At 41.7% G+C, this 22,916-nt stretch overlaps 1 protein-coding gene and 1 long non-coding RNA gene across 2 annotated transcripts in view; one reads left to right on the top strand and one right to left on the bottom strand.

The window, feature by feature from the left end:
• The window catches only part of LOC138850608 (uncharacterized), a 57,887-nt gene extending 35,516 nt beyond the window's left edge, over positions 1-22,371 (top strand). The window contains exon 2 of the long non-coding RNA XR_016210936.1: positions 14,998-22,371. This is a non-coding gene — a long non-coding RNA (uncharacterized LOC138850608). The remainder of the gene's footprint in view (positions 1-14,997) is intronic.
• The window catches only part of LRRC8C (leucine rich repeat containing 8 VRAC subunit C), a 95,388-nt gene continuing 77,265 nt past the window's right edge, over positions 4,794-22,916 (bottom strand). The window contains exon 3 of the mRNA XM_002715871.6: positions 4,794-11,280. Coding sequence (XP_002715917.1) covers positions 9,007-11,280 — 2,274 coding nt within the window. The 3' untranslated portion in view covers positions 4,794-9,006. The remainder of the gene's footprint in view (positions 11,281-22,916) is intronic.

Below are 22,916 nucleotides of genomic sequence, written 5' to 3' on the forward strand. Positions count from 1 at the left end.
AAATATAAAAACTGTATTTGATTCTAAATATTTAAAAATAACCCAGAATGCAATTTTTGTCTTACAACTGTTTACCATAATGTAGTCACTGCTATTAAGAATATCACTTCGGTGCCTGTCAAAAAAAAAAAAAAAAAGAATATCACTTCGGATGTGGAGCTGTGGCGCAGTGGATTAAAGCCACCCAGATGGGTGCTGGTTCAAATCCTAGCTGCTCCACTTCTGATCCAGCTCCCTGCTAATGTGCCTCAGAAAGTAGTGGAGGCTGGTTCAAGTGCTTGGGCCCCTGAACCCATGTGGGAGACCTGGAAGAAGCCCTTGGTTTCTGGCTTTTGCCTGGCCCATCACAGACATTGCAGCCATCTGTGGAGTGAACCAGTGGATTGAAGACCTCTCTCTCTCTGTCTCTCTGTCTCTCTTTCTCTCTCTCTCTCTCTGTGTGTGTGTGTCCCTCTCTATAACTCTGCCTTTCAAATAAATAAATAAATCTTAAAAAGAAAAAAAGAAGGTCACTATCAGTGTTTAGCATTGGGTTTTGGAGTCAGCTTTCAGGCATTTTTGATGTGAATTCTTGATCAGATTTATAATCAAAGCACTCAACAGATACAGTAGTTTCTAAGGTAGAGAAAGTTACCTGACACCTATTATTATCTAGCTGGTTTGCTGTACTTGAGATTTGATTAGCATAAGTAATACTGTTGGGAGAATTTTTTTTTAAAATTTCAGAGGTAGAGATTGAAAGCACTCATGCTCCCATCTGCTGGTTCACTGTGCAAATGATAGTAAGAGCTGGGACTTGACTGAGCCAGATTCTGGTTCTGGGAAGCCAGTCAAGGTCTCCCATGTGGGTGGCAGGACCCCAACTACTTGAGCCATTATCATATGCCTCCCAGGATATACACTGGCAGGAAACTGGAATTGGGAGCCAGAGAGGGTTATAGAAGCCAGGTACTTTGAAATGGGATGTGGTGATCTCAACTGGTGTCTTAACCCCTAAGCCAAACACCTGCCCCTGTTGGGAATTTTAGAAAGTGTATTAAACATCAGAAATCTGCCTGCTGCAAGTCACAATTTCATCCCCTGCCACCATAAATAAATAAATAAATAAATACTTGCCTCAAATGGTGGAGTTAGAAATGTGCCAGGGGATTCCAATACAATCCCATCAAGGTGGCATGTACCAAAGCCATCTCACTAGTCCAAGTGATCAATTTCAGTTCACAGTTGATCACACTGATAGGTCTAAGAGTCAAAGGGATCACACAAACAAGACTAGTGTCTGCTAATACTAACTGATAGAATAAAAAAGGGAGAGAACGATCCAACATGGGAAGCGGGATACTCAGCAGACTCATAGAATGGCAGATGTCCTAAACAGCACTCTGGCCTCAGAATCAGCCCTTAATGCATTCAGATATGGCTGAAGAGCCCATGAGAGTATTTTAGGCATGGAAAGCCAAGACACTCTGGCAAAAAACCAAAAAAAAAAACCAAAAAAAAAAAACCAAACAAAAAAAACCAACAACAACAACCTAAATGAAAGATCTCTGCCAGTGAGATCCCAGTGGGAAGAACGGGGCCATCAAAGAAGGAGGTACCTTTCTCTGAAGGGAGGAGAGAACTTGCACTTTGACTATGGCCTTGTCTAAATAAGATCCAAGTCGGCGAACTCAAAAGGCTTCCATAGCCTTGGCAACTCATGACTAGAGCCTAGGGAGATTACTGACGCCATAAACAAAAGTGTCAATTTGTTAAGTCAACAACAGGAGTCACTGTGTACTTACTCCTCATGTGGGATCTCTGTCCTTAATGTGTTGTCCAATGTGAAGTAATGCTATAACTAGTACTGAAACAGTATTTTACACTTTGTGTTCCTGTGTGGGTGCAAACTGATGAAATCTTTACTTGATATATACTAAATTGATCTTCTGTATATAAAAATAATTGAAAATGAATCTTGATGTGAATGGAATGGGAGAGGGAGCGGGAGATGGGAGGGGTGCGAGTGGGAGGGAAGTTATGGGGGGAGCCATTGTAATCCATAAACTGTACTTTGAAAATTTATATTTACTAAGTAAAAGTTAAAAAAAAAATTAAAAAAATAGCAATCCTGACTTGATATAAGCCATTTATTTAATCCCTCTTGCTTTCTATGGCTCTCCCATTTGACATGCATTCAGTTTCTTCAAGAGGTTATCTGGACTTACCAAAACTATATTTGTAGTTAAATGTTTAGATTGAGTTGCCTTGACTGAAGCCAAATCTCTAGTTTTCCATTCACATGTATGAATTCACTTTAAAGACCTCCTTACTAAAATAAAGAGTGTCAACATCCTGCTTTTGTTTCTGGATGCATAAAGCAACCAAATCTGCTCCCACGCTGATATTGTTGGGCACAGAGGGACTACCAGGAAAGTTCATGTGAGTCATACCACCAGAGGCTAGCAACTGGGGAGACTTAAGGAAAAAGTCTTCTAATTGCCAGCAAACTGGCCTCTTGTTTAAAAGGCTTATGGACAAGCCATGCTTGATGCTTGATTTCCACTTGGTGATCATTGTTGTATACAGCCTTTTGGGTTTTTGTTGAGATTGGCTACGTCATGAAGTACTTTATACACAGAAACTTAAATCACTAAGAAATATAACTTTATACCACACAATAGGCATAAACGGAACTCATCAACTCTTTCCTAAACTTGTGAAAGCTTATTCCTTAAACACACAGTGAATACACTTTCAGGTAATGTCTTGCAAGGGTTTTAATTATTTTTGGACTATATCATCCTAAGATGTTCTAAGCTGTCCACGTGATTGTGTGATCTTAACAAAATTATCACATACATGTGAAACTGACAATGGAGTCCCAAGAAATCTTACACTTCAAAGAATTTTTTTCCATATCAAAATCACTTTGGGGAACTTGATTATATTTTATTAGATAAACTATAGAGGAGATATAAAATGCAAAACTTACATGTTGCCTCCTTGGTGTTACTTTTGCAAGATCTATTTTACCCGAGACTAGTAATAAGAATGGAACCAAACACTTTTTAAAAATGGTATATGTCTAGAAATAACCCAAGTTGAAGTAAAATTAATTCCCTAAGGGATTAAAAAACTAAGAGAAAGCCTGTCTTCTACTTGTTCTCAAACTTTGTAACAAGAATCCTTGGATTGAGTGGGAGGGAGGTTATGGGGGGGAAAACCACTATAATTCAAAAGTTGTACTTTGGAAATTTATATTTATTAAATAAAAGTTGAAAAACAATAAAAATTTAAAAAAAAGAATCCTTGGATCGATATAGTCAGAACCATTAATTATATTTAGATCCTTGACATTCAAGCTCTGAGTATATTTATTGTTTATGCCTGCTTGTATAAATGATTGTTTGTACCTTGTTCAAATATGTTTAAATATAATACCCATGATATAACCTGGATTCAGAGATTTACACACAAAAATATGGCTAATGTTCTTTTTCACTATTTTTTTTCTTCCTGGATGTTTAAGATGACATTGGAGCTTATATTCAGAAATATGCATGCTTGTACTATAACTGTGTAATAACACCAGAGCCTCAAATTAATTTTAATGACTCACATTGAGCATTTACTTCTCTACCCAGACAAAATGCTTATCTTCTATCTTGCTGGCCAACAATAGCAGATAACTGAATCCATATATTCAATTTCAGAGTTTACCTCAAAGTTCCATACAAATGAAAGGCCTGGAAGATGGGACGGGGGAAGGTGCAAGTGGGCAGAGGCTTTTTGAGGTGTGCACATTGCACTAAGATCAGCAGATACTGTGAATCTATTACATTCCCCAGCTATTGTCCCCAAGATTTCTCCAGAGCTCTCACATAATCTCTTGTTTCTGAAACCCACATTCGCATGTCTTCTCTCTCCAGTCATCACCTTTCCTCATCTCAACAGTCCTTCTCCAGAGAGTTGATTATCAATAAAGTAAATAGTACGATTATGTGCAGCAGCAATTAAGCTTTGAAAGTTACCAGTTGGGGCCCGTGTTGTGGCAAAGTGGGTAAAGATGCTCCCTGCAATGCTGAAATCTCATGTGGGTGTCAGTTTGAGTCCCCGCTACTCCACTTCCAACCCAGCTCCCTGCTAATGGCCTGGGAAAAGCAGCCGAAGATGGCCCAAGTGTTTGGGCTTTTGCACCCACAAGGGAGACCCGGATGAAGCTCCTGGCCCCCCGCTGGTCCAGCACTGGTCATTGTGGACATTTGGGGAGTGAACCAGCAGGTGGACGATCTCTCTCTTTCTCTCTCCCTGTCTCTTTAATGCTGACTTTCAAATAAATAAATAAATCTTAAAAGAAAGTTATCAGTTACAATTTCCTTACACGTAGGTATAAGTAAGATTTTCATATAGGCTCCCTGAAGCCTGGAGAGAATGTGTGCATTGGGAGAGGCCTCCTTGCCATGCAGAACCATTCTGACTGCTTCCAGTGGCCACAGTCGTCACCCTGCATGCATTTAGGGAAAGCCGGACTGGACAGCCACTGTCCAATCTGATCTGGCAAGTGCACAGCAATTGCACTCCAGATTACATATTCAGGCACTAATTACCCAGATGAAACTCCAGAGGCATCTTCGCTAGATTCAGCGCAGTGAATTAAGGAAGGAAATAATTAGTGATAATTACGGAAACTAGCTTAACAGCGAAAGAATACATGCAGCCCATTTTCTGCAGAGGGAACCTTATAAATAGCTGAAGAAATGCAAGGGATAATCATGATTTCTGAAAATGAGAGAGAAAGGGACTGATCTCAATTTTAAGTTATAAAAACAACTTTATTTTGTTTCTAGGTACTACGTAGCCAAATTATGTTAAGACATTTCATCATGAATTTGCATTATGACAAATCAACTTTCAAGCATTGTCTTGAGTCTCAGAGGTTTTGTCAGCATTTGACATGATCCGAATACATAGAGACAGTGAGTGAACACATGGGAAAGGGAAACGGTGCAAGCACATAAGGCGTGGCCTTTCAACCAATAGAAATATCCATAAGGGGTCAGAGTGAGGCGGGAGAGAAAGGGGTATTCAGAAAAAGCAGCAAATGTATACCACATTCAAAATCATGCACAGGAACTGTTATTTAACACAGCCAAGACATTAAGTTGTCCGAAGTTTTATACTCCTTTTCAGGGACTTCAGATAAAAAAAAAATATTGCTTAGGGGCAGGTTGAGCCCCTCCTCTGTCTTCCCAAAATGAACTTAGGGATGCCCCCTTTGTCGGTGAATAACTCAGGGCAGATGGAATAAGAGTGGATAGCTTGTGTGGAAGCTGGCATGGACCTGTATCAGAACACGGCAGGGGCCCACATCTGAAAAACCATGCCAGGACTGGCAAATTATCCATGTTTTCTTAGTGTTTCTAAATGGACAAGAAAAGATCAGAAAGTCCCTAACCCTTTAGGTAGTCATCTCCTAACGACGGGTGTTTTCTTCATTTGTTTTGCTAACTGGATGATGACAGGGAGCTCTATCTTGAGTTACTGAGATAGTACCAAAGTGGGAACTGTTTGAATAACATTATCACATTCTGGATTCATAGGAGAATGTGCATTGACTCTTAATTTTAGTCTGTAAAAGCAAATTAAAATTATATTGCCATTTGTCTTATCTGTTCACTGATGAATACTGCTGACAGTTCATTACGATGAACCATGAATGTTCACTGGATGAGTACATCACCAATGTGGGTCCTGTATTTAGACTGAAATCAGAGAATAAAATAAAATGAAACCTAAACAATGGATAGATTTTCTTATCATAGAAAACAAACAGCAAAACCTCTCTTGGGGGAAACACTAGTAACAGATATAAAGATGATATTTTCCTTCTCGGTGTCAGAAATCATAGCATATTTGTAAGAACTTGGATTTTGCTCATTTCAAGTAACTCAAAGAGTTGTTTAAGACCCCTCTACACATAGTAGGCTTGAGAGGCAAAGAGCCACCTTTAGGACAAAATACTCGTTAACAGGCATATTTTCCAAGCTTTTCTGAAAAAGTAGTGCCCACTGCACAGGATACCATGTTAAATTGCTGGACCTCATTCAAATAGCTGAGAACTACAATGGCAGGGAAAGAATTGGGTGAACATCATGAAGAGATACAATTGTAAATGACAGATGTCATGGGTTCAAAACCTTGTGTTAAAAATAAAACAACACTCAGCACATCATGAACAAATGCAGGTTTCTTAGGCGGGTTCACTTGGGGTATACCTATGTGTTCCCCTTCAACCAGATCCTCACCGAACAATTGTTTGTTCTCTACTTCACCATTAAAACAGACCAAAACAGCTTAACCCATCACAAGTTTCAAACAGCCACATGAGTTGAGAATACATTATGGTGCTTTTACAGTTACACAAGCAGTTTCTCAGGAAATCCAACGGATGCTGGAGAAATACAGCTGCTGTTCCTCTTCAGCAAGAGCACTTGTAAAATACAGAAAGTGACACGATACCCTATACAGTGAGCTGATCAGTTAAGGAACTTTAGAAAAGTCAGCAGTTCATTTACCTGAGTTTACCATTTAAAGGCTGAACAGTAATTGAATGCTTTTTGCTTAATGTGGACAAAAAGTCACAATATTAAAATGGGCCAGAGTTGGAAGGTTTAGACTCAAAATGAAGTTTGAGACTTTTGAATTTTTATAAAAGGTAATAGAAATATTTATGATTCTTCCTTGTTAGTTAAAACAAAGTTGTAGTTTGTATTAATTTACTAGATGTTATTTGAATCTTAGGTTGGGGGGTGGTCAGCCTGTAAAAATCATTAAGAAAACAAATTCTTTTGATTTTTGTCAAACTGCTACAAGTGAACTATTAGTGACTTGCTTCAGTTATGAAGCTGTAAGAGATCATTAGTTAACACCAGATAAAGACTTCAGCATAAATATAATTTTAACCTGAATAGATACCCTTTGAAGGGTGATATAGAAAATAATCCTAAGTTTTATCCAGAAAAACAGTGCATCCAGTGTTTTGCCCTCAGTTCTCTAAGCTCGCCTTGCCGTGGGGTCTTTTTATAATGTTCCACCACAGACAATCTGCTAACAAATTGCTGAAAACAGTGAGGGTTATGTTTCTAAATGCAACACACTGTTCATAGTCAGGGTTCCAACAATATTCCAGAATTGAATATTTCATCATACAACAACTATAACAGTGCATTATTACTATTACTTATTGATAATAAAAGTACTATTCCAATTCCAGGTCTCAATAATTCAGCTACATAAAACCACCTAAAACTTTTACAGCCGAAACTGCCACGCGCACAGACGCAAAGTCTATACGGCTGGATTACTAAACAGAGGAAAAGTGATCCTTTCCCTAATCGTTCACCCCATCACGTGCTCTAGAATTTAAAACACAACCGAGATGTTCTCTCTGCTGAGCAGTTCCCAGAGTTGCTTTCTGTGTATGACTCAAAGTAGCGCTGGGAAAATTCACCAAGGAGCAATTTTTTAAAACAGCATTGTAAAAACCCAAATCATTCTCCTACTTTCTTTCATTTTAAGTGCCCAACATTTCTCAGATGAGTCTAGGGCTCAGAAAATTGTCCCTGTGAATGTGACAATTGAACAAAGTTCCTATGACCAGCAGAACTGGTCCTTGGTTGAGGGCCCAAACACTGTATTTTATTTTCCTGCTCTATACAGCTTAGCAGTCATTGAGCTATTTTGCCCTAAACCCTTTACTATGTTGGATTTTAAGGGGAAAGGTAAATCAAAGCTCTGCTGAACATCAGGTAAAATTATTGCTCAGTGGCAACCTCTTAGCCATTTATTCATCCTTTGAATAAAGTCATAGAATCATTCCAGATGAGAGACCTACTTTAAGCCAGAGAGCAGAAAGGGTTCCTGTGCTTGCATCGCAAGCATTCACAGCGAGGGCAGGTTTGAGGGACATCGATTACTACAGATGTAAGTGGGTTACTCTGCAACAGGCAGAATGTGGGTAGAGTACCACTGCCACACCACCCAGAGGGAGGGGAGGGTTGGCTGGAGCACAGTGGCTCTGTCACAAAGGGCTTGAGTAGTGCCATTTTTCCCGTCTGATGCATCCGTGTATCAAGATATCAAGGCTGATTGAATTACTCAAAGATGCAGGCTCCTAATCCTATGATTTTAAAATTGAATTGCCTACTAGAATATTAGACTCAATCAGGTTTCCTGAAGGATATTCACCAATACTACAAAGCATTGTTAAGGATGGGGGGAGCCTTTGTATTGAGTTTCCAAATTGTATTTTTTACAGGTTGGTTAAAAACACAAATCAGTTAAACTGTAAGTGACCAATTCAAGCATTTTTTTCCACCCCTCACAAAGTCCTTGTCTAAGGAAAACCGTCGCTGTCAGGCCTGAGAAGCAGTGCACTCGAGGGTTCTGCTGGAGGCTGGGGAAGAACTGAACACCAATACTGTGTGGCAATGCACTTGTGTGAGTCTGCACTCCAGAGCAGAGTGCTGCAGGACGAAGGGCGTGGCCCTGGAGAAGGCAGCTGGTCTCAAAGTAACGAGCACAGACTCCGTGCTTCTCACGCAACGAAAGCCAAAATAGGGACCCTGTACACAGGTGTAAACAAACGAAAAGCAACCTTGGCAAAACAACTTCATCCATTTAAAAAATGCCAAAATGCATGCAACTTAGAACTCCCTCCCTTTCACAAGAATAAACCGAAGAAATGAAACAAAACAAAAAACACATGGAACCATCTGATGCTGTCAGTAGAAAACAATACTAGATACAATAGGTTCCAAGAGAAATAAACTTTAAAATATTAATATTGAAAAAATACAATTAAATTTTTATTTAAAAAATACATACTCCTTACTTGAACTTTGTGTACATTTTGTTTTGTGTGAAAAAGAAAAAAAATAAAATAGGAAAGGCATTAAGAGTGCCTAATTATTTATACTGTATTTGGTAGAAGCGTGTTTCAGTCAAACTTGAACCAAAAATAAGTTATTCTGTTTTCATTTGCTCCCGGACATCAGAAGGCAGAGTTTCAAAGAGAGCATCTTCCACAACTAACCCAGCTCGTTTCAGAGCCCGGCAGTCGCCCAGTTCAGGGGGGAGGATTTCAAAGTGATTGCCTTTAACATCTAAGTAGGAAAGAAACAGTAAATTCCCAATCTTGGGTGAAAGTACGGATAGACTGTTCTTCCCAATCTTCAGAGTTTTGAGTTTCTTGCAGAAGTAGAGTTCATCTGGTAGGCTTTCCACTTTGTTAGAAGTGATGGAAAAATACTGTAAACTTTGGAGAACTCCGATTTCAGGTGGGATGAATCGAATGTCATTGTAGGACAGGTCCAAGTATCGGATCTTGTTGCATAGGAAGAGGTGGGAGGGCAGCACCTCTATTTTGTTGTGACTGAAGGACAGTCGCTCCAGGCTGGTGAGCTTCTTGATATGCTCTGGGATGTAGGAGATGCTGTTATACCACAGTTTGAGCACAGTCAACTTTCTCAAGTGCTGAAAGCTGACGATTTCTTCTATCGACTTGAGGTTGTTTTCCTTCAGGTCCAGTTCCTGGAGGCTGAGCAGGCTGAACACGGCGTGCGGGATGCGCTCCAGGTCGCAGTGGACCAGCTCCAGCTCAGTCAGGTTGGTCATCTTCTTCAGGTTGTTGAGCATCACCAACTTGGTCCCATCATTGTGGATGCACATCTTCTGCAGGTGGCTGGACACGTCCACCACCGCCTGGGGGATTTTGGAGACGTTGCTTTTGATGGAGAGAATTTTAAGGCTTTTGAGATCCCGCAGAGACTCGAGGGTGACGTTTTTGGAAATATCATGGCTTAGGGAGCCAACCAGGTAGAGCTCTTCCAGATTCCGGAGCCCATACATCCAGGGCGGCAGCTCCCTCATGTCATCAAACTTGACACTCAGGACCTTGAGGTTTTCCTTCAGGAAAGACAGAGCCGCACTGTGGATTTTGACGGAGCACTGGTGCAGAGAGAGCTCTTGCAGATTGTCTAGCTGCGCAATGGTGGCTGGTATCATGACGTTCTTAATGATTTCAAGTTTCAGAGACTGCAACTCTGTGATTTCAAAAACAGTGTCTGGAAGGCCAGAGAGCATGATAAGAGGCAGTTCCAGTCGGTTGTGGGCATTTGTCTGTAGCTTCTGCCTCAGTTTATCCGGAGTCCACTCGTTATTCAAGTTCAGCTGCTTTAACTTGTTTTCACTGACTTCAGACAGGAACACTGCAAATCTTTTGGAATAGAGAGGGTCATACTGGTCTATCATATGAAGCATAAAAGCAAAGTCATTCTTCACGTCAGGAATATCATCAATCCCAGTCTCTTGCCGGACGTACTCAAAGGAATATTCCCTTAGCGAACGGTAGAAGAGCCAGTATAAGGTATAAAGGCACGTCAATCCGTAGATGCTTACAAAGCACAGGTAGCAAAAGGAGAGTTTTGAGAACAAGTGTGCCATGGTATGATTGCAAGAAAAGTTTCTGTATCCAGTCATGTCCTGAATGTCAACGTTGCAGTCCACCGTAAACTGGACTTTGGAAACCAGAGCGCTGTTATAGGCAATGATGATCAGGAACTTGATGACCTTGAGTACGGTCTGGCGGACATACATGGCATACAGTATGTCCCCTTCCTCCACATGCAACCTGAACTTCTTCACCTTCTCAAATAAGGCCTTGGCTTGCTCACCTTCCTTTTTATCCAGAGCCCCAGCAGTGGTTTTGTCAACCACAAACTTCTCAGGAATTGACTTGAGAGACTGAGAGTTGACCAAGCTGCCTTCTGGCCCGGACTGGATGGTGTTGGACCGGTTCACATTGTTCTTCCTGCTGTCCTTCTCTTCTGAGTCCTCCCCAGACACCTCAGATAAAGCCCGTGTGGTCCAGGGAGAGTCAAAACACTTCCCCAGGATGGAGATGAAATGTTCTATTTTGGAGCTGGAGCCAGGGAATTTGAACCAAAAGTTACTGCAGAGCATGAAGACCAGGGTATGGATGAGGACAAGGTAAGGGAAATACTTGGCATACCAGTGGAGGGCCCGCTCATAACACATCTGGTTTATAAAACTGTACTGCTGGAGGTCCAAGTCTGTCTTCAGCCCCTTCATTTCCACAGTGGCGGGATTGGTAGGAGACGGTTTGGGTGGAGGCAGTGGGGTGGTACTGGCAGCTGCCTGAGAGACATTTGAAATGGAAGAGTGGTTCTGAGCAGGCTGCACTCTCTTCGGAAGGCAGATTATCTTGTCTTGCATGACCTGGAACACAGAAATCATATTTTCAAATTATCTTACTCAAAGAGCTTTCGTAATGTCATTAGTGTGAAGAAAGCAGCAATAACATCCAATAAACGTCTGCTTCCTCTGCCTGGAGAATATAATGTTCAATTCCAGCACCAAGATTTTATTCTTAGCTCATAGGCTAACAAAATGAAATAGCTGACTTTCTTCATCAAAGTTATGTCATAAAGCAGTGGTTTTGTCAGTACATGTAACAGTTCACAGACTGAATATTTAGAGAATATTCATGTGTTTCAAAAAATATTTATTATTTTAGAGGAAAGGAGGTAGAGTGAGAGTGAATGAGAGGGAGGAAGGCAGGGGACAGAGAGAGAGAGAAAGAGAGAGAGAAGGGCAGAGAGAGAGAGAGAGCAAAGGAGAAAGACAGATCTCCCACTTACTTGTTTATACCCTCAAATGCTCACAATTATTGGGACTGGGCCAGGCCTAAGTTGGGAGCCAGGAGCTGGGTACTAAGAACTTGATCCAGGTTTTCCACGTAGCTGGCAGGGACTCAGATGCTTCAGTCATCACTGCTGCCTCCCAGAGTGTGCATTAGCAGGGAGCTGGAGCTGGGTACCTGACTCAGCTACTTTGATATGGGATGTGGGCATCTTAACACTAGAGTAAATGCCCACCCCTCACATTGTTATTGTTGTTTTAATTTGACAGGCAGAGACAGACAGAATCATAGAGAACTCCCATCTGCTGGCTCACTCCCCAAAGGGCCACAAATGTGGAGACTGGGCAGGGCCACAGCCAGGAGCTGGGAACTCAATCCAGGTCTGCTACATGGGTGGCACAAGCCCAATTACTTGCCACCACTGCAGCCTCCCAAGGTCTGCACTGGCAGGAAGCTGGAGTCAGGGGGTGGAGCTGGGAGTAGAATTTTGGCACTCTGATGTGTGACATGGAGGTGCCCCAAGCAGCGTCTTAAATGCCTTGCCAAATGCCTGCCCTCCATAGGTTTTTTTTTTTTTTTTTAATTTGCATTTCTTCTTTCACAGGAACCTGGCAGAATCAATCATTGGTTGGGAAGTACATCCTCTTATCAGACTCAATCTTGAATTGAATGACTCAATATTAAATTAGTTTGTAATATTATTTATAGTGCTCAGTAGTAAAAGTAGTGGAAAGAAGAAATAAAGAAAAAATTCCTATCTTTATTGTTTTCTCTTTGCTTTCTGCCCAGATCCTAGAATATATGCATAAATGAATATGAATGGCTTTAATATAATGAGAATTTTGCCAAGTTTTTATAATGATCATTTCTTCATAGGCAGATGTACGACTACACAAGTGTTCAATAGTAAAATAATTATGTCTAAGTTGGCTAGCTTTTCACATGATATACTACACCGAGAACCTCTATCTCTCTACTAGTGCTTCAAATTGGTTGAAAAGAATATTAAGCTGTGAGATTACTTAGCAGTTTCATATGACTGCAATTTGGGAAAGAGATAAGGCACTCTGGCTGCAAATAAGGTTGGATGAGTCAGATGTGGTCTTGAATCAACCTGGAGAAATCACCTTCAGGAAGCAGCCCAGATAAGTGGAACATTTTGAACAATTAAGCAAACAATGCAAAGGGAGAGTAATAACCAAGGAGTACACGGCAATGGGATGTGGAATTAATAACAAAGGGAAACTCTGCCTAAAATATCAAATGGCTGGAAAACCATGGTATTTAGTGGTCCTGCAACAGCAAGGTGTTTAGTGGTTTTGCAATCAACAAAAGCCCTTTGTATTGACTACAGACATAGAATCTGAACTCATGACAATGTAGACGTGCTATGGCATGGACCATTATCACAAACTGGTGACCAAGGAACTCGCAGTCTAGCATACAGAAGCATGAGGTTGTCAGCGGAGTGACGCATCCATCATGTAGTGAGGCGCCTGGGACACGGAAGGACACCAGGATTCAGCTGCTGAGAAAATGAACGAGGCCAGAACCGCAGTAGCCCTTCCAGCTCAGGGCTGTATCTTGTCTGAGCGGAGAGGAGCCTCACCCAGGACCGAAGACATATTCCTCTAAGTCTTCATGGGGACACAGTTCTTGAAATATGCCTGCTACAGTGCCAGGAGGCTAAAGACAGTGTTCTATTTTCCAAAAGGTGTTAATCCCTCAGAAATGAGTAGAGTAGGGAAAAAAATAAACCCCAAATCCTGGAATTTCATCACTAGGAACACTAGTTGCAGAGGGAACAGCTCTGGGTTGAATCTGGAAGGAATGTGGGGGCAGGTTGTCCAATCCCAACAGCTGACACCTAGATTACAAAAGTGGGTAAAGGGGCAGTGGCATAGTTGGGTCCTGCAGTACCAGCATCCCATATGGGTGCTGGTTCAAGTTCTAGCTGCTCTACTTCCAATCCAGCTCCCTGCTAATGTGCTTGGGAAAGCAGTGGAAGATGGCCCAAGTAGCCTGGAAGAAGCTCCTGGCTACTGTCATCCAATTGGCCAGCTCTGGCTATTGCAGCCATTTGAGGAGGGAATCAACGGGTGGAAGATTTCTCTCTACCTCTGCCTCTCCCTGTCTATAACTCTACCTTTCAAATTAATAAATAAATCTTAAAAAAAGCAAAAGTGTGTAAAATGCTCTTTATGCTTCTCAGTCAGAATCCCTGGAGGAGAGAAAATGCACATGTAAAATTGTTCTATGGCTGTGATAATATCTACACAATATTTCTCAAAAAGAAACCCAAAGGATGAAAGGATTGGAGAAATGGGCGCACTATAATTTGGATTCATAAATTCTCATCTGCAAATAATCATGTTGAGAAAATACCACAGCAGTTTTTGCAAAGAAGAACAGGGTCTTGAATATTCTTCATCAGTTCATGAAATAAAGTGAATTTCTTGCTTTTGCTTTCTAGAAGAGGGTATTTTTGAGAAAAACATGAAGTAAAAACTCAAGCTTCCTTAACAAAGGGAACAATCTTTCCAAATCTGCCTTGCAATGCTGCTGAACTCCAGGAAAATAATATTTAAAATTGTAATGATCAAATCTACACCATCAAAGGGATGCATTTTCAAGTGGAGTGTATGCATACCTTATGTTGTATCCTGAAATAACTTGAATAGTCAATGTGAAATTAGGGCCTTTAAAAATAATTCTATTTTAGGTCACTAATGTTTGTGGATACGTTTTTTATGGTATGGTGTAGCTTTCATGGTGATTGCTTGTGTTCCAGTCTTTTGTTCTGCTAAGCAAAATTAATAAGCTCATTTGGTTGCACTGAGCTCCAGCTTCAGGGCCTAGACCAAACCAAAATGGTACCACTCATGCTAAATGCTATAGAGTCCAACTGAAAATTTAAGGAAGCAGATGCGTCAGTTTTTTTCTTGCTGATGTTTTGGGTTTTTGTTTTGTTTTTTAAGGAAGCAGACCTGGATTCAGTTTTTCCTAAAAAGAGATTTCAATCTACTTGAGTCAGCATAAAGGAAGTCCTCTCTGTTTTAATCCTTACAAAAAGTAATCTGATTTCAGCCAGTCAGCAATCCCCCCAACCCCCCACCCCGCTTTTGCTCCATCTCCTTATTCTCACCTTACAGAACCCACTGTTCTGCTTTTGCTTTTTCCTAGTGAGAGTTCTCATTCTGTTTTGTAGAATGAAGACTACCTTGATTCATGAATTGTGAATAAAAGCCAATGACAGTGCCAGCTAAGTTGGTTGTAATTTTGTCTTCTGACAGGTGGACTCACCACACCCATCATGATGACGGAGGAGTAGGATCTACAGTGGAGTGCAGAACCTGCTTGTGATAACCCCTTCAAGCAGTCCCCATTTGTATGCATGAGACACCAAGAGGCTGAGGTTAAAACAAAACCCAAGCACTTGCCTCAGAGAACTACTTGAAAGGACAGATGGAGCAACATGAGTGAAGGGCCAGCTTATCCAGCACATGCCAGAGTCATAAATGGCACCTGCAGGACATGAGTGCCCTGTAGTTCCGAGTGGCTTCAGGGGAAGGCAGGCATCCAGTGTCTCCTCCACGCAGTTATTTTATTAGGGACACTGAGGACGGTAAGCCCTTCAAGGTCAAGCTTGGGAGAAAGACAACTCAAACAGTATTTAGTGTAAGCAGTGTTCAAATTTGTGTTTGCCTTTTACAATGAACTTTATAATCTAGATCAAGAAATAAAACAAAACCTGGAGGTATTTTTATTTGTAAGTTAAGAAGAGCTGACTTCTTTATTGCTGATTCTTCCTCTCCAGGATGTATGTCCCCACTTTGTGCTTTTCAGGAGTGTTCTGTTGTTTTCCTCACATGGATTTTTACTTTTACAGTTAAATTTAATCTAAGTATTTTATTTTTTGCTAGCATAAATCTGTCTTTTCTTTAAAAAAATTTTAAAAAGTTCTGTTTGAGACAGAGAGCTCTAATTTACTGATTCACTCCCCAAATTACTACAATGGGTGGGGCTGGACCACGCCAAAGCTGGGAACCAGAAACACAGTCGAGGTCTCCCACATGGGTGGCAGAAACCAAATTATGTGAGCCATTGTCACTGCCTCCCGGGGTCTGCACCAGCAGGGAACTGGAGTCTGGAGTTGGAGCAAGGAATTAAACTGTGGTACTCAAGATGTGGGATGCACGTGTCTTAACTAGCATTGACTAAATGCTTTACTCCCTGAAACATTTATTTTTAACACACAAAATAGTCTTCCTTCTCCCTCTTTCTACCCTATACATTCCTTAGTGAATGCTGTAAGTTTTGCATACATTGTGCAGATCTCTATCTGTGCATATACATATATAAGTACACGAATGGAATTTTACTTTATGTATTACCCCTGCAGTAGGTACATTTATTGGGTTTTTTACTTGCATGGTATATCTTGAAGACTTTAAGACGCTGGCACCTGGGGCTGTACTTCATTTTAAGTGCCATGAAATTGCATTCTGTGGTTGTGATCTAATTTACTTCAGACATTCCCATGACGATGTGCACGTAGGCAATTTTGCTATTGCAAACTGTGCCAGTCTCAAAAGCTCACATACTGTTTGATTTTATATGGCATTTTGCAAAAAAAGGACAGAGAACAGACAGAGATGGAGAAGGGATCAGAGGTTAGGGATAGAGGTTCGGGGAGTCAGGGCAAAACTCAGCACCAGGAAGATCCCTTGGGGTGTTGAGATTCTTCTGCATCCTAATTCTGGTGGTGCTTACATGAATCTGCACATTTTAAAACTCAAATGCATACACACCTGGCTTAGATAAAAGGTGATTCATGAAGATGGGTAGGTTAAATGCCATCCAATATTAAAGTTGCTCTACCAGCTTATTTTTAGGTTAGGTCATTTTTTAATCTCTATGTTTTACCTTTGTGATTTTATTGTTTAGGTATCTGCCTTACATGTTTTTATTTTATTTTATTTTATTTTTTTGACAGGCAGAGTGGACAGAGAGAGAGAGAGACATAGAGAAAGGTCTTCCTTTTCCATTGGTTCAGCCCCCAATGGCCACTGCGGCCGGTGCACCGCGCTGATCTGAAGCCAGGAGCCAGGTGCTTCCTCCTGGTCTCCCATGCGGGTGCAGGGCCCAAGCACTTGGGCCATCCTCCACTGCCTTCCCAGGCCACAGCAGAGAGCTGGCCCGGAAGAGGAGCAACCGGGACAGAATCTGGCGCCCCGACTGGGACTAGAACCCGGGGTGCTGGCGCCGCAGGAGGAGGATTAGCCTATTGAGCTGCAGCGCCCGCCCAGCCTTACATGTTTCTTAAAACCCGAACTAATCATCCCTTTCTGCTTATAAGTGAACTTAATTCATTGCATTACTCCTATTTGGACATTTGGATTTATTTCTAGATTTAAATTGTTAATTTATATTTTCCCCTCTTTCTTCCTCCCTTCTGTTGCGTCAATAACTTTTCCCATAACTCTTATCTGTCCCCAGCCCCTGTCAGTCGGTTAGGAAGATGTAGTCTGCATTTCTATTCTTCTAGAGGCTACCTGTAATTTTTTAAATTGTACACTAAAAGTTTTTCAGTTTCCCTACTTCTCTTCCAAGAATGTTGTAAAACCACCCCCTTGAACTACCTTATTTTGTTGTTCTGAGTGTCTTAGACATCTTTCAAAACCCACATTTTTTCCTACATTTTGTAGTTGATTGTGATGATTTACAATCAAATCATATGCTCATTGATTATTTTAGATCCTGTTATCTTTTACCTGTGTTTATTTTCCTTTTGGTTGAAGTACATGCATACTTCCAAATTACTCTTTTAATAAGGACTTGTGGATGGTAACCCTATACCTGTGGGTCTGAAATGTCTATATTGCTTTTATTCTTGAACAAAGAAGTTTGGTAAGTTACACAATTCTGGGTTGATGCCAATTTCCCTTCAGCACATAAACTTATTCCATTTTCTCCTGGCTGACCTTTTTGCCATGAGGAGCCTGCTGTCAGTTTGATTTTGCTCTTTAGAGAGCCATCTATCTTTCTCTAGGGTAGTTTCTGAGATTTTATGTCAATTTTCAATGTATGTGGATTAATTCTGTTCCACACCTGGAACTAAGGACTTGGTTTTCCTCAGTTTTGGAGAATTTTCACAAGTATTTATCCAAACGTTGCTTCAAAAATTGCTCCAACCTTCCACAATTCCTGTAAGAGAGGTATGTGTGTGTGTGCATGCATGTGTGTGTATGCATGTGTGTTTGTGCATGCATGTATGCATGTTTGTGTGTGTGTGTGCGTGCATGTGTGTGAGATTCTTGTCCTCTGTGCTGAGCTCTGGTTAACTCAGGACTCTTACTCAATTCATTACTTCTCTCTGCACCTGAGTACAGTCTAATTACTCTAAGTTTGCTATATTAAAATTCACTCACCTTTTTGTTTCCAAGATTTTGACATTCTGTTTCTCCCTACTTTTTATGTTTATCCCTTTGACCACTCCAAGTATCTGTATTTTAAATTTATTGTCAGCTGTTTCAAGACTTAATTTCACTGTGAGTAAACCAGTGTTCCAGAGGCTAATGTTGCTGACAGCCTTTCTAAATACAGTTTCCTTCATGTGTTTAGTGTGCTAGGTGAGTTCTGAGTAGGAGGCTGTTTTACTGCAGTCACTCTTGTGTGTGTGTGTGTGTGTGTGTGTGTGTCTAGTTTCCTACTGCCAGTTCTAGCCCCCTGGTACCCCTGGGTCCTTTCGCTGTTTGATGTCCCACTGTGGTGTCAGAACCTCACAAGCCAGGCAGGCAGACAGCGGCAGCTGACTCAGTTCCTGCTTGGGAGGCACCGAGATGCGGTTTCCTCCCCGCCAGCTCCAGCATCCACTTAATCGCCCTTCTTTTCAGCTTCCTTTGCGAGCGGGAGCCTTGGCTTTAAACAGTGACCAGGATCCATTGTCTTATCATAGCTGGTGCATTTCTAGCTCCCTTTGCTGGCAGGAGCTGGGCTCCTGGCTGTGACGGATTAGCTCTGGATGAGAGCCAGCATCGATCCAGCCCTGCTCAGTATTCCCATTCGTGCTCTGCACCGATGCTCATCTTGTTTCCAGGTCCATGTACGCAGTTTCGTTATCTCCTTTGATATTTTATTCATCATGACTACATGTATTAAACAGAAGAGTGTCTGAGATATGTCTCGCACTCTATAGCTTTTCCGGAACAGTGTGTCTGCTTTAAATTTATTTATCCATTTATTTACTTGAGGAGGGGAAAGTAAGAGAGAGAGAGAGAGAGATCTTCTACTGGTTCACTTCCCAAATGCCTACAACCCCTGGGGTTGGGCCAGGTTGCAGTTGGGAGCCAGAAACTCAATCCAGGTCTCCCACATGGGTGACAAGGACCTAGGACCTGAGTCATCACTGCTGCTTCTCAAGGGGCACATATCAGGACACCGGACTCAGAATCAGTCCGAACTCAAAGCCGAGCTCCAGGCCTGGGCATCCTAAGTAGCATATTAACCAGCAGGCCAAACGTCCACCCCAGCTAGTTTCATTTTTAACATAAAAATCAGTTGAGATAAATTAACATTATAAAGAACCAGAATTGCTTTGGTAGTGACACACAAGGTGAACTCCCTGCAAAAGGCTCACTTCCTTTACATACCTCCCACCAACAGGACCTGAGACTACTTATTTTCCTATATCCCCAATAATAAAGTTCAATAATACAGTTGCTTTTCTATGAAATATAATCCTAAAATTACTTCTTTAGTTTAGACATGAAATTAGTTTTGACTATATTAACTAGAAAGAGAAACTGCATGAGAAAATCCTGTGCCTGATAAATGAAGTGGTACCATTCAAGTACGTTAACTTGTGATTCAGATGTATTCTTTAGATAGTGCATTAAATTAGTTATGGCAGGTTTGATAAACAGGTAGAGTGGAGCAACAGAAAGGGAGATGAACCAATACAAAGGTGACTAACTTTATTCTTTACCCTATATTGAAATATAGGTGGTACCAAGGGGTTCTACTTGTGGGGCCGGCATTGTGGCTCAGCAGGTTAGGCTGCCCCTGCAACACCAGTATGCCATATGAGCACTAGTTCAAGTCTTGGCTGCTCTACTTCTAATCCAGCTCCCTGGTTATGCACCTGGAAAAACAACAGAAGATGGCCCAAGTCCTTGGGTCCCTTACCCATATGAGAGGCCTGAATGGAGTTCTAATTCCTGGATTCCGCCTGACCCAGCCCCCGGTCTTGTGGTCATTTTGGAGTGAACCAGCAGATGGAAGATTCTCTCTCTCTCTCTCTCTCTCTCTCTCTCTCTGTAACTCTGCCTTTCAAATAAATAACTAATGAATCCTGGGTTCTACCCCGAGGCTGATCATCCAGACTTCTCCCCATCTCACAGAGTACAAGTTATTTCTGCTGATCTAAGAATGACCTAACAGGAAACACATCCCAAAGACCTATTCCCAAAGCTTGGTCAGGGATACTAGGGATAAACCATCCTTTGTCAACTTAAACTTACTGAAGAGCTAGCATGTGCTAAGCATCACAGGAAATTAAAGAGGCATAACCAATATTTTTATGCAAAAAGCACTTGCAATCTAGTTGGAGAGACAGGAGTAGCTATATTGCAAGTCAAATAAGAGTACAAATAGGGCAGTATGCACATCAAGTAGATGGAAAATGGGTGGAAAACACACCAAGAGCTCAGGCTTGGCATAAGCAAGGAAGGCCTCTTTGAAGAGGTGTAATTTCATTTGGGTCCTGTAGCTCCTGGACTTAGATACATTATTGGGGGATAGTAGGGTCACAACTTTGTGGTTTCCAGAGACAGGAGCAAGACATTGTCATTGAAGAGTGAAGGACAGATGACTGAACGATGAATTGGCACACTTCCTTTCTGAAGTAGACTCATTTTTCCTGAGTAGAGGGATGAAAGCTTTCATGATAGCCAAGTTCTCAGTTAATGTGCCAACTTCACTAAGCACCTTAGCCCAGGAACCAGATGATAGGGGACAAAGAAAGCACCCACCCTCAGAAGACAAGAGATTGACCCTCATCAGTGGTAGGATTAACTCTGAAAGTACAGACGTGCTTCAAGGATACTTACTGAAACTATTTTAAGTACAAAAAAGAAAAAGAAACCTTGGTGAGAAAGAAAAGGAACTGAAAAAACAGAGTAGATGGCTCTAAAGGGGGTGAACATCAAAATGCTCTCATTCTTAGCAAATGTCTCATCCACAAGTCTGGCTACTCCAACACTCGTGTTTGGGGGCAGTCAGCACTCAAGCCCAGAAATAGCCATCTGTGGGAGCTATACGTGCTGCACCACTAGCGCAGTCAAGCAAGGTGCTTGACTCTCAGGGGAAATAGAAAAGCAACATTGCAAGTGTGTGGCATCATCTGCTGCCTGCTGAGAACCTGCTATCTTCCCTTCTCTTGCAAAAGAACTTTTAGAGCAGTTTAAGGTTCACAGCAAAATTGAGAGGAAGGTCCAGAGATTCACAATATGCCACCTCCCGGCACATATGTACAGCCTCTCCCATTACCAGTGTCCTGACCAGAGCGGTGCATTTTTTACAACTGTAAAGCTACAGGGACACATCACAGTCACCCCAAGTCCAAGGTTGACAGTGGCGTTCATTCTTGGTGGTGTACATTCTGTGGGTTTGGAGAAGTGTATAATGATGAGTCCATCATTATAGTGTCATTTAGAATAGTTTCACTGCCCTAAAATTCTGCACTCTGCCTTTTCTTCCTTCTCTTCTCCTAGGCCCCCAGCCCACACACAGCCACTGACATTTTACTGTTTCCATAGTTTTGCCTTTTCCAGAATATCATACAGTTGGAATCATAAAATATGTACTCCACCCAGTTTGGCTTCTTTCACTTAGTGACAAGCCCATTTTTAAAAAATTTATTTATTTGAAAGGCAGAGCTACAGAGAGGCAGAGGCAGAGACAGAGAGAGATTCTTCCATCCACTGATTCACTCTCCAAATGGTTGCAATGGCTGGAGCTGGGCCATTCTGAAGCCAGGAGCCAGGAGCCTCCTCTGGGTCTCCCATATGGGTGTAGGGGTCCAAGCACTTGGGCCATCCTCCACTGCTTTCCCAGGCCACAGCAGAGAGCTGGACTGGAAGTAGAGCAGTCAGGACTCAAACCAGTGCCCATAAGGGATGCCGGCACTGCAGGCAGTGGCTTTAACTGCTATACCACAGTGCTGACTCTGAAATGCCCTTAAGGTTCTCCTCGTCTACTCAAGGGATGCTAGCTCTTTTATTTATTTTTTTAAAAGATTTATTTATTTATTTGAAAGTCAGAGTTACATAGAGAGAGGAGAGGCAAAGAAAGAGAGAGAGGTCTTCCATCTGCTGGTTCACTTCCCAGATGGCCGCAATGGCTGGAGCTGTACGGATCCGAAGCTAGGAGCCAGGAGCTTCTTCCCGTTCTCCCACGTGGTTGTAGCGGCCCAAGCACTTGGGCCATCTTCTACTGCTTTCCCAGACCACGGCAGAAAGCTGGATTGGAAGAGGAGCAGCCGGGACTAGAACTGGTGCCCATATGGGATGCTGGGGCCGTAGGCGGAGGATTAACCTACTGTGCCACGGTGCCGGCCCCAGGATGGTCTCTTTTTTAATCATGATGTTAAAACTTATATGATAGCCAGAAAATAACACACTGTGTATTGAGGAAGTGTAGATTCAATCAGTAAAGGAAGAGAAATACCAGTCTGAAGCAAATTGCTAACTTTTAAGGTGTTTACTAATAAACACAAGAATGGAATCAAAAGTTTGTTTTAATTGGTTGCTCATTTCGAGTATTTCAGGCATGGAAATCCAAGACACTCTGGAAAAAAAAAAAAAAAAAAACCCTAAATGAAAGATCTCCACGAGTGAGATCCCAGTGGAAAGAACGGGTCATCAAAGAAGGAGGTACCTTTCTCTAAAGGGAGGAGAGAACTTCCACTTTGACCATGGCCTTGTCTAAATATGATCAGAGTCGGTGAACTCAAAAGGCTTCCATAGCCTTGGCAACTCATGACAAGAGCCTAGGATGATTACTGATCCATAAATAAGAGTGTCAATTTGTTAAGTCAACAACAGGAGTCACTGTGTACTTACTCCTCATGTGGGATCTCTGTCCTTAATGTGCTATACATTGTGATTTAATGCTATAACTAGTACTCAAACAGTATTTTTCACTTTGTGTT

The sequence above is a fragment of the Oryctolagus cuniculus genome, chromosome 7 (genome assembly GCF_051225735.1).
Source record: "Oryctolagus cuniculus isolate XC-2025 breed Fujian yellow rabbit chromosome 7, ASM5122573v1, whole genome shotgun sequence".
In the NCBI taxonomy this organism is placed as follows: Eukaryota; Metazoa; Chordata; class Mammalia; order Lagomorpha; family Leporidae; genus Oryctolagus; species Oryctolagus cuniculus.